The sequence below is a fragment of the Haliotis rubra genome, unplaced genomic scaffold (genome assembly GCF_003918875.1).
Source record: "Haliotis rubra isolate DU_JTF1 unplaced genomic scaffold, ASM391887v1 Scf179, whole genome shotgun sequence".
In the NCBI taxonomy this organism is placed as follows: Eukaryota; Metazoa; Mollusca; class Gastropoda; order Lepetellida; family Haliotidae; genus Haliotis; species Haliotis rubra.
The window spans coordinates 186,404-199,006 of NW_025765769.1; the positions used below are offsets into that span (position 1 = coordinate 186,404).

A 12,603-nucleotide genomic window follows, 5' to 3' on the forward strand; every position below is an offset into this window, starting at 1 on the left:
ATGGCAGACATATCCATGTGGGTGGATGATTAGATTTTGTCCTAGATCTGGATTTAGGCTCAGATTTAATAGACAATGAAGGCGATCCCATGTTGGCTTTCTTAGTTCCCGAGAATTCAGAAGATGAAGATACTTACGCTTCCTAGCCATAGAACGAAATTTTTCCATAATAAGCCAACTCTCATCTGACAAAAGACCTCTATCTGATAAAAGCACGGCAATCCTTGAAGAATGAGACACATAGAGAGTGGGGATCGACATCCGCCATAAACTTCTGGCATAGGGGACATATGTTATGCGCCATATTTGTTCTAGTCAAAAAAGGGCGGAAAATTTTCAAAGTCCAAAAACAAGAAAATATACATAAATACAATATCAAATAGTAATGCGATTGAACGTTAATATGGAATGCGATGTGACTGACCTATTTGTGAAGAAATGAAGACTTGATTGAAAAATAAATCTCACTGATTCTCTGCACGTCATACGTGTGGACCATACAGAAAAATTATTAAGGGTTCTAGGTGAACAATACAGTGACGTCAGGATCAAGGGAGATAACTCAGGGGTAGATTAGGTATACCACCAGGAATAGCTATGACTTAGTGTTAAAATTTCTTTTGATTTTCTGTATGTAATCTGTGTATCCACAGGAATAAGGCTACAATAATCCAGAGGGAATGTTTACGTTATGATTGTCTTACTTTGGATAAACAATTGTTCCGGTTCCATCACATTCTTCAGAATAAAAACACAGAAATCCATGAATTGAAACCCACTGCATGCCGACATAGCATATTCAGAAAGTCAGTGTAACTAGCCGACATGGCTAAACCTCTCATCTCGCTCCCCACCTGGGCACTGATCACTTTGAGTTTTAACTTGCTTGAGGAAGTCAAAAGCCTAAGCTACAATTATATAACATCATTGTTGTTTCATTACCCCAGCTTACTTATAGACAATGGAGAGTGGTCACTGGTAAGCATAGCTTCTGAGTCATGGTGAACAGGTATTGTAGGGAATATAAATATATTTTAGAATCACTTCAAATGTATAATTATATATATACAGATTTAAAAATATATTAATACAGATTTATAGATATATATTTATATATATCTATGTATAAGAGATTCTCATAACAGTAGGCAACATAAAGTGTTAACTTACAGCCATTTTCTCTGCTGTTAGCCACTCATCTTCTTCCACCTGGGTATGGCGACTAGCATGGAATGACACATTGGTTATCACCTTGTTCACTTCATTAAGTGCATTCATCTTGCCATTGAATGATGATATCTGCAGCAGTCTGAAATTACAACAGCATTATCAGCACTATCTGAAAAAATGTGCAGTCAGCTGTCTAATGTTAAAGAGAGCCTATGTTTGACTGTCAGAAAACTAATTTGAGAGTAGATCAAGTTAGTGTAATAAACAATCTGTGTGAAGAAGAAATAGTCTCTGTGTAATTAGAACTATAACCACAAAAATAACAATGTAATTTGAGTCGGCAAAGCAAGATTTGCTTCAAATAATTTTAGTATGCCCACCATGACTTACATCAAGTAATTTGTGTCAGAATATCATGACATCATTAATGTTTAGTCACCACAGATTGACTTACATAATGGACCTTGAACAAACATCATGGCTTACATCATGCAGTTTGAGTTGTCAAACAAATAAGTGGTGTTTATACAGCTTTAGAGCATGTGTGAAACTTGGGTCTTACAACAGAAAACTCGCAATACCTTAGTATCATCTTGAGTCTAAATATCTCCAGTTCTTTGATTGTTTCATCCTGGTTGGGAAGTCGGTATACAAGCTGTTTCAGTGCTTTGATGATTGAAGACAGAGCATCATTCTTTGCCTCAGTCTTTGATTCCTTCTTTAGTTCATCATCAGTCAGTTTATCAAGAAACTTTGGTACGATATCCTATAAGAAATAGCCACAATAAATAAATATGTGATAGATCACATTAAAGACACTGTTTTATTTTGTTCACCTTAAAAACTATCCTTACAAACATTTCTGAAGCTCTAGTTCATGTTCTTACAATAAAGGGTCATGCATAAGCTTCTCACTTACAACCCTGCTGCAAACAGCAGAAACAATGCTAATGCTGCATTCAGCAATACTTATTCAATCTCACTTACAACAGTTTCAAATATTCTCCAGGGATGACATAATAAGCTATGGACTCGACAATGACCTTGACCTTTCACATCACCAACTAAAAAGATTTTCCCAGGGCAATATTGTAAACAGACGTAAGATATTCCTGAGATGGCAAACTGCCACATGGTGGAGGTCAAATACAGGCAAAACCATTATTTCAGTCTCAACATTGCATGTCAACTTGATGTGAGAGGAAATCCCCAAACAAGAAAGATCTTACAAATTGAAACCTAACAACAAGGTTAATCATCAAACAAATATAGGAGTAAAACCTATTAACAATCTATCCATGTATTGCTAAGGGAGACAACTCTAAGCAGTGATCGCTCGACCATTAATGTGTCCCTATTTAGGGTGACAATGAGTAAAGACACAATGAAACTTACCACAATGGGCATGAAGTATTTCTGTACAGTGTGTGGTGTCAGTACTTCAGCACATTGTCCAAATGGTCTAAAACAAAGCAGGACAGTTCATTGGCATACATTCCAACACACCACAAGACATAATCCTTTTAATGTGTATACTAAAGAGATGTTATGAAACGTTCTGGTCAAGGTACTTACTTAATAAGTGCAGCAATAATTGGTACAGAGAGAGCTGGAGCTTTGATGAATCTGTCCAGAAGAATCTGAAAACCTTCTAGGCCTCCAAACTTGTTGACTAAATCAACCAGCCATCCCTGAAAAAAATAATAAATGTCACAGAATACTCAAATACTTCTGAAGATAGTTTCCCCTGATAGGGATTTGGAGCCATCTTGGAACACAGCGAAAGCAAACACGAAAAGCCAGTGGCTCCTTTGATTTTCTGTTACAAGTTTTCTGTGACAATCTAAATCTTGAACATTATCGGGTCTTGACTTTCATGCTCAATTTTGAACACTGCTGACTTACTTCTATGACTCACTGAACAAATTTATCAATTATCCAAATAATGTGATTGAGCTGACTTGGTTGACACATGTCATCAATTCATACATAGATGCTTAAAACATCCTTCACTTGATTAACCTGTTTTCTAAGACAATCAATAATGAATGATGTGTCAATAATTCCTGAGAGACTTACCCTTGGAGTTCTTGGGTCTGGAGGTCTTGCAAACAGAGATTCCTCTGATGGTTGGGTTCCAGCTGGTACACTCTCTGATGGCCGAGTTCCATTGTAAGTGTGGAATCTACACCAATCAAGTCAATCCATGTTATTCAGATAAATGATTGATATCTCCATGTCATCATTAATCTTGTCTCTTAAAATAGCATCAGGTGCACTGATGCTCACCATAATTTCCAGTTAACAGTTGTATTTGAAAAGGACAGGCACTTTCATAAAGTTCATGACAGTGACACCATTGATGTTCAAATATTTCTGCAGAAGCACCAAGGAATAAAAAACAACAGTCAGTCAGAGCTAAAACTGACTAACTGAGTTTGGTTTTACTAGCAATATTCCAGCAACATCACGGCAGGGGACACCAAAAATGGGCTTCACACATTGTACCCACGTGGGGATTCGAACCCGGGTATTCGGCGTGACGAGCCAACACTTTCACCACTGGGCTACTCCACCACCCCGGTGAGCTAAAACGTTTTTTGGATAACGACGAGTGAATTGGTTACATCAGTATTTCACCACTGAAACTGTGCATCAGCATAAGGTGGGAGGAAAGTCAACAGTGATGTAGGTATGAGACAATACCACAATGCTGAAACCACTGGTATGGTGACAATACAAGACATTTTAGATTATCTGTGTAGCATTTTGCATTGTCCTTAATCTGTACCTTCAAACACAGTTGAAGGAACATTTCTGTTACAATATGTGAGTCAAATGGGTAGGTTAAATTCAAGGTCACATCAGCAATATTTTAGCCATCTGACTAGAAGGTTTTGAAAAGCCAAATATTAATTAAAGCAGTCTTACAGTAAAACAGCTAAAATATGACATATATATTCTAAAATAGCACGTAACTGTTACAATAAGCATGAAAAGAATGTGAGCAGTTTGACTTACTTGCACTGGGGACTGAAAACCATGGCCAGAAGATCCAAGAGAGGAAACCAGTCTTGTGATAACTTAGCCACACAGAGTTCTATTAGTTTCTCAGCATTTTTCAAAATACATTTCTACAAAAGAGAAAAAAAACGATCAAAATATATAGTTAACAAATTCATCTTGAATCAAATCTGGACTATTTGGATGATGCCAATGACACATAAAATTCATCACAAATCATGTTGTAATGCTGTCTACATATTGTTAACAATAATGAAATGCTCAGACACACAAGTACTGTAACATACAAAATCACAAAAACATAATGCAGTGGCACTTACATGTATCTCATATTTCCATCCACTGACAGCCTCATCTGTGAGAATTTTTGTGAAAGATATTGTGAGACCTTCAGTCCTGAAAGAATTTATTGCAAACTGACAATGCCTAATTGCTTCTTACATCCAGTCCTGAACTAGGAAGGAAATATTTGTTGCAAACTATTACTTCATGGTGTCACATGTCAACTTCTAACGGTTCCCAATTACGCTGTGTCGATGCTCATGCTGTTGATCACTGGATTGTCTGGTCCAAGTAGTTTACTTTTCTATTATTTACAGTGACCGTCAAACCCTGCGCCATATAGCTGGAATATTGCTGAGTGCGGCATAAAATACTCAGTCACTCACTCATGGTGTCCTTTTCAAGCAATATTCCAAACTAATCACAAGAAGAAGACATGGTCATCAATATCCCCACCAGAGTGTTCTGTTGCTATTTTGACAACTATTCATTCTTCCTACAAATAGCGATACATAAGTTGTGAAATGAGAAAATCTGTCCCCATTGAGGATACCGTGCACTAAGTCAAGAAACACATAACAAGGGCCATAACTCTGTAAAGAATTGTAACACGGTTTCCGCTTTCAAACTCCATAAAGGCATTTGTGTCCTTCAAAATACATACCACATTTGGTATCCCTATCTATAACGGTTTCTGAGAAAATCTGTCCCCATCACCTCAGACGGAAGGACAGATGGAGCTCAAACCTATATCCCATTCCCACTTTGTGGCAGGGGATAATAACTGAATTATATTTAACATAGCAGCAAGCAATGTTCAGTCTATATAGGTGGTCAGTAAACATGGTAAATAATCAAGCTGGGAAAAGATGGTGCTTGTCAACATCATGCAATGGAGGCACAATGTCATCAAGCAATAATGTTCTAACCTTTCAGCAGAACTAAGACAAGCATGAGATACTGAAGGACCTTTTCACCCAAGAACAAAGGGACCAAAGACTTGATGAATAGGCTTCACTCATTTTATCTATACTGGAAATCAGACACAGATGTTTAGCAGACTCTTTAATAACATGTTATAATTGGGATTATACTTTCTCAGTAAAGTACAAGTACTTCAGATTCTAGTACTTTTGTTAGGTTGAGTCCCATCTGAGATTCAACTCACTTTCTCAGAGTCAGGCAACTAATCATCCGCACACAAATTCAGCAATCAATAACCCACTCAATTTGTAAATTGGCACGGCTCCCACAACCAAAAGCTAAAAATTCACAATGCTAGTTAGAAAGTGGTCAAATGTAAAGTGTTATATTTGGGATTACCATTTCTCAACTCTTCTAAGACTACCTAACCACCCTACAAATAAAAAAAAAATGACATCAGGAATAATGATCCAAAAGGTACCTTTCTGAGCTGCTCTTTGTCATAACTGTCAACTCTAAACACTGAAACTAAAGTATTTTCTTGTGTCCGATATTCACTTCAGCATATTGTTGGCACATTTTATCAGTTACTTTAAAAAGTGAAATAGTTTGAGATCAGTAAAAACATGAAACAATTTTGTCATAGAACAACAAATATGAGTCAAAGTAACGCAAGTATGATATTTGCAATGTTTCTCTGAAAACAAAAGTTCACTTCAAGGCAATGATAGTTGTCATCTGATTATAGCTATACATGCCAAAATCACTGTACACAAAATGGAATGAAATTTGGAATAAAATCATTAAAATGGCCTTAAACAAAATCTGCACATAAAATGAACACCTGTTATGATCAGATAGTATCATAAAGGTCTACATAATTAAGAATAATACTATTTATAACACACATGTTCTGAATCTTTTACTTACTTTGGGTTACTTGAAACAGGTGTTGTGTAACCAGTTGAAAGTTATCCAACAAGTGTTGTGTAACCAAACTAGGTTATTCAGCGATAATGACATCATAATGCCAAACTTTCTGTTGCCACCTCAATATCTTAAATTAACATTATAACTCCATTCAAGCAGTTTTTGACCAAAAATGTCAACCAAACAAAACATTAGGTTTGTGGATAATTAAATTTCAATTACAGTGTCCTGGGGGGTTATTATTATTTTTCAAGAGAATATTTCTAATTGTTTATTTTCATCTATAAAGTAGTCACGACAGAGTTATCTCCCTTTCATTTTGTTTACATCCAGCATTGCTTGATTTGTCATCATGGATCACACTGTTTTCCCACCAAGTGTGTAATAAATAGATCACAAAACTTGTTGCTTTCACTCGTGAATAAATCAAAACGTTCTAAAATATCTCATTGGAATATTTTCCATAATCAACACCCACTTGTTTTGTAATGTCTATTTAGTGTGACTTCAGCCACAAGTCCCAAGCCTGACTAAAGTAAAATTCTGTTTAGTCAAGTAACCTTAGAAAAAAGTAACAATAAAATCTACTGAAAGGTTTTAGGCACAGATAGGTAGTTAACCCATTCAACACCTCTGGCCGGAAAACCGGCCAAGACGTCACCAGTCCCCAGACACCGTAGGCCGGAAACCGGCCAGGCAGTAGTCGCATCAAAATTATATATAATTTTAGGAACCTAACTAACATATGATTCATTTATCAAATCTGTCACTTTTCATAATGCCTGAAAACACTTATTACATTTCAAATGGCCATATATAATCGACAGAATTAGAATTATAAACTATTTTTCGCAATGTTATTGAAAAAAAAAAAGATTCTCGGACACATGCTTCCGCAACGGGTCCACATTAGAGTTGTCAAAGAGCAAAGTAACGATGTTTCGAGATAATAATTACACAAATTGAATAAACGGAAGAATAAAATCAACAACAGTACTCATAAAAGTTGTCAAATGTACGTTACAACTTACTATTTCCATCTTTATTGTGCGATCATGTAATGTAATTCAAGTGACATCTCGGCTTTCGTCGCTTCGAACTTTACGCTCGGACAAGATGTTTAATGCTAAAATATATGCATTAAACTTTCTTGTCACAGGTCATAACCTAGCACGATACGTCAACTAAGTTCCATAATATACGCATAGGTGGTGATTTTTTGCACAACACGTTCAGAATGGCATGATTTTACCCAAAACTTTCGACTGAACCTGCAGGTTTTCGTTTACGACGACAATATCCATTGCTGTTATCTGATTGGCTGGCTTAGGTCACGTCTCATTTTGACCAATCACAATCCTTATAGCAGACTGAGGCAAATAAGCGTCATTAGAAACCAATCTGTATCCAATAAAATCGCTTCTTACAACTGCGAAAATACTCTTGGCAAGGGTACAGTGATATTGTTGATGTTCAGAGCTTTCAAACGATACCCGCCATCAAACGAATCGCCTCACATGTTATTCATACGAAGCATAGAAAACGGAGGTATTTCACGCTGTTGTATCACGCTACCAAGCGGAAAGCCACAGATATCGGGAAATAGACGACCATACATATTAATTCAGAAATCTTTTTATAATAATTTTCCGATTACGTAAAAATGAAAATATAAAAGAAAAAGGTAAGGGGATATTATGACATGTTACAAATGGAAAAAAATCGCCTCATTTTTTTCTTCCTTCGTGGTTTATCTGGACATATAAATGTGTAAGCTTGCATTTTCAATTAAAATTAACGTATTTAAGTTGTAAACGTATTACTTGAATAATATGATAAAAAATAACTTTCATATTTATAAACAGTAGGATTAGACCTTTCAAATGATGTATGATATGTAGTAGTAATAATATTTACAAGCTGATATTTTCATTGATAGGCTTCATCTATGACCTCAGAGTCTCTGGGAACTTGGTGTCATGGCAGTAAATGCCTCTGGTTGACTGGTGTTGAAAGAGTTAAGCATCAAATCTATCTATGCTTTCAGTTTTACATGCAAGCAGTAAAGTTGGTGCTCAAAAAGAAAGAAAAGAAGTCATTGATACTAATAAATTCAAACTGATCTCTACACAAATGAAATTACTGTTTTCAAAAATAAATACACACAAAAATATGTTAATCCTTCTGCATCATCTACAGCAGAAACAACTCCCACAAATACATCCTAAACGTAACTTTCACTCAAAATAACAAGAAGACAAAGTCATCAATATCCCCCGCAATGGCAAAATACTCTTCATGATTATGTCTACGAGTTATGATTATGTCAAATATTAAAAAAAAGGTTTTTAAAATTCTGCTCCAGAAAGGAGCGCTATCACCAATTTCAGTCTATGTCAAACTTGTTGTGCCAAGTTTGGTGAAGAATTAGTGAACGGTTTTAGAGTTCTGCTCTGGAAAAGAGCACTACCACCAATTTCAGGCTAAGTCAAACTTGTCGCCATGGAAAGGCCAAAAATATTTTATTCAGAATTCCAAAACTACCAAAAGGCACCAGTACACCACCAGACCAATCTATGTGCCAAGTTTGGTGAAGAAATAGTTAACGGTTTTAGAGTTTAGCTCTGGAAAAGAGCACTACCACCAATTTCAGGCTAAGTCAAACTTGTTGCCATGGAAATGCCAAAAATATTTTATTCAGAATTCCAAAACTACCAAAAGGCACCAGTTCACCACCAGATCTATCTATGTGCCAAGTTTGGTGAAGAAACATGGAACGGTTCTAGAGTTATGCTCCGGAAAAGAGCGCAACCACCAATTTCAGGCTAAGTCAAACTTGTTGCCATGGAAACGCCAAAAATATTTTATTCAGAATTCCAAAACTACCAAAAGGCACCAGTACACCACCAGACCAATCTATGTGCCAAGTTTGGTGAAGAAACATTGAACGGTTATAGAGTTATGCTCCGGAAAAGAGCGCAACCACCAATTTCAGTCTAAGTCAAACTTGTTGCCATGGAAACGCCAAAAATATTTTATTCAGAATTCCCAAACTACCAAAAGGCACCAGTTCACCACCAGATCTATCTATGTGCCAAGTTTGGTGAAGAAACATTGAAGGGTTCTGGAGTTATGCTCCGGAAAAGACAAATGTGCACTTTGCGGGGGATAAAAAGATCAGTAACATATTTCTATGTGAATTTTGTTTGAATGTAGGTGTGTAAGCATATGAATGAGTGCATGTCTTAAAGGAACAAAAGCCTTCTTCCTTTGTACATCCATTTAACACACAGTGGAATCAGTACTTTAAATGTATCACATGCTGTGGAACTCAAATTATCCAAGGATCGTTATGCCATATGTAACAGGGAAGGGGAAATAAATTATGTAACACAACATAAATGAAACCAATTTGCTTACCATCTTTGCTCAGCTTAATTGCAGCTTCCAGCAGAACTTCGAGTTCCCCTTTTGGCAGCACTGGGACCACCCATCGTGGTCGGTTAATCATTTCATCTAGTTTCGCCAACTCCACATGGGGGAATTCAGGTTCTTGGTCATCAGCTGGTAGCACTATTCCATCACCTTGACCTCCTTCATCGTGCTGGGTCGCGATCTGAACTGGACATCCACTGGTGGATTGTTGTTGTTGTTGTTGTTGCTGCTGCTGCTGTTGTGGTGGAGCTTCTTTAGGAGGCTGTTGTGACTGTGAGGGTTGTGAAGTCGGGGGTTGCTGTTGTGGCTGTTGTGTTGTTGGCTGTTGTTGTTGGGGAGCCTGACCTGTCTGGGGAGGGGAATTCTCTTGAGGGGAATCCCCTCCAGCTGGGCTTCCACGCATCACTATTGTCATGATTTCAATACTGCTTCAAACAGCTGAAACACAGAGAAGTGATCCTATAAATAATAGAACCCTAAACACAGTTGTTTATATCAACATTCGATATTGATTATGTAAAAGGTAATCTAATTTATCCAGACTGTCATAACTTCGCAGTCAGAGGGTTGGATGATGGAGTGAAACGCTGTCCATCATTTGCTTGACATAATCATTTAATGATTAAACAATCAGTCACGAATATGGTTTTAGGCCGCTTTTAGTAACACCAGAACTGACTTTGCACATTGAACCGCCCATGTGAAAAATTGAACCCAGGCCAATGTAGTAATGAGGAAATGCTTTATCCAAAAGGCTATCCTATTGTCTTAATCAGACATGAAGTGTATTTCATATGTTACTATCATAACAGTACAAATATATTTTACAAAGAAGTATTGCAATATATATTGCTAATACAACTCTCTGTATTGCAATGCGATTTATGTGCCATAATGCCAACTCTAGTTGTCTGTTATGAATAAGATGTTTTTAAATCATATGGCCACTTTAGGTTAAAGGCTTCGATAAAGTCCTGCCACATCATAGTATAAAAATAGGCATAACTACTTCATCATGCTTATTAGCGACCTTCACCTTTGGGTTAAGGTCAGTGGAGGTCACTCCAAAACAGTTATATGCCCTCAAGGTTGTGACAAGGATCCTTCAACTGTCATGTTAATTCTGATCAGTTTATTTTGTTTTATTATTATGTACTAATTTATTAGGATAAGAATATATGGATGAACAACTTCTTTATTACAGTGAGACCAATGTTTCGCTGTAGGTTCTGACACCTTTATCAAGAAAGTGATAAAATATACGACTAAAGGGTTCAGGTTGTCCTGACAGTCAGACTGGTAGGCTTGACCTTAATTAAAATATAAGATCTAACAATTTCAAAGTCTCGGGTTAGTAAAGTAAATGTGCATCTGCAACTGGTTATAAATGATACAACCATGTTTCACAGTAACCTCAAAGTTGACCTTTGACAACACCGACACTGGATGTGGCAGGATTTGAAATAATATATGTAAATGAGTTCCATGCCTCAGAAACTGATGATGAATTGATAGTGGAGCCTCAGTGGCTGAGTGAGTTAGACTGCTAGCTTCATGTGCTGGTGATTTGGTTTCAGACTCGTGGGTGAGGGTTCGAATCATGGATGGGACTCAACCCAAAAAGTACTTGCATTTGTAACTTAATGAGAAAATGTAATCTCCAATATAATGCTTGTTACATTATACAGGTAGTTTACAAGCAGTGGTCTCCTTAACCTCATAGACTAGCAGTAACATCCACCTTTGAAGTATTTGTAAAAGTATTCTTTCACTATACCAATGTGACATTTTTGTAATAAACATTGATACGGTCAATCTTCAATTGCACATTATTTAGCATTTAGGTGAGTGAATGCAATTATACTCATTATCTCAAAATTAATGCATACTCATTTGCATAAGTTCATGTAATCTAATTGCAGTATTTGACATCTCTCCCATATTCTGCAAAAAACATTTTTGAGTCTACTCATGTGAACTTCAATCTTGACATAACTTTCAGTAAATATAGTTTTTTACATACATTTTAGTATCCAATCCTTCCAGATTGAAATAGACTTTACTGGTTTGGGGACTTTGGACAAGTGTCTTAAGTTGAAGACTAGATCAGAATCAACCCATTCAGATCAACCCAAGCCCCAACCCTGTGTCATATATGATCTCGTCTCCTTCCGACTAACGATGTTCTCTAGCTCATTCCCAAAGACTGGAAATTCTGTACTAATGCACAACATACATTACATCTTGCTTGGCCATATCTCCCAAAGAAACGATTTATTTGACTTTGTTTTCATTACAGGTAGGCCACACCCAAGTTGATTGTGATGCCAAGTCAATATTGGGCCCTTAAGTGTAAAATCAGCAAGCTATATGTTCAGGTCATGTTATTCACATCGCGTTTTGTACTGCAGACACAAAGAAATTTTCAAGGATTTTTTACAGAAAACAAAATATGATGGTTACATAAGAGTTACAAAACTGATCTGGTGCACCTGTGAAAAGTAGGCACACTGAATACTTGGGAATGTTCCAAAACTTTTATTTGACAGATAGTTTTGCACTTGCAGGCACAAAATCCACTTAATTCCCAGTTTGCATAAGCAATACCTTTTTACACACCCAGGACAAAAGTTTATCATGCCACACATCCACGAGGATCATTAAGCAGGCCTCTAGCAGTGTACTACAACCAGTATGCTACATAAATCATGATCTTATTCAGACCCACCATATCTGTTCACCACCTCTATCTTCACACTGATCAATACCAATCACATGATGAAATATGACTTGTCATTATGCCATAACGTCTCTGCTTATTAAATTCGATTCACAGCC

The 12,603-nt window shown here is 36.8% G+C and overlaps 2 protein-coding genes across 2 annotated transcripts in view; both read right to left on the reverse strand.

Annotated features, from left to right (window-relative positions):
* The window catches only part of LOC124273259 (probable ubiquitin carboxyl-terminal hydrolase FAF-X), a 51,043-nt gene extending 46,401 nt beyond the window's left edge, over positions 1–4,642 (reverse strand). Inside the window, exons 1-7 of the mRNA XM_046708473.1 lie at positions 4,515–4,642; positions 4,192–4,304; positions 3,250–3,355; positions 2,746–2,861; positions 2,566–2,632; positions 1,752–1,936; positions 1,171–1,309 (exon numbers count right to left, since the gene is read on the reverse strand). Coding sequence (XP_046564429.1) covers positions 1,171–1,309; positions 1,752–1,936; positions 2,566–2,632; positions 2,746–2,861; positions 3,250–3,355; positions 4,192–4,214 — 636 coding nt within the window. The 5' untranslated portion in view covers positions 4,215–4,304; positions 4,515–4,642. The remainder of the gene's footprint in view (positions 1–1,170; positions 1,310–1,751; positions 1,937–2,565; positions 2,633–2,745; positions 2,862–3,249; positions 3,356–4,191; positions 4,305–4,514) is intronic.
* Positions 4,643–6,214: 1,572 nt separating this feature from the next.
* Positions 6,215–10,180, reverse strand: LOC124273281 (probable ubiquitin carboxyl-terminal hydrolase FAF-X). Its single transcript, XM_046708518.1, has 2 exons — positions 9,751–10,180; positions 6,215–6,225 (listed from the first exon to the last, which is right to left on the reverse strand). The coding sequence occupies exons 1-2, from the start codon at positions 10,178–10,180 to the stop codon at positions 6,215–6,217; spliced, it is 441 nt and encodes a 146-aa protein (XP_046564474.1).
* Between the last annotated feature and the right edge of the window lie 2,423 nt (positions 10,181–12,603).

Coding starts and splice junctions, on each gene's coding strand:
- LOC124273281 (XM_046708518.1), bottom strand. CDS start 10,180: ATGACAATAGTGATGCGTGGAAGCCCAGCTGGAGGGGATTCCCCTCAA.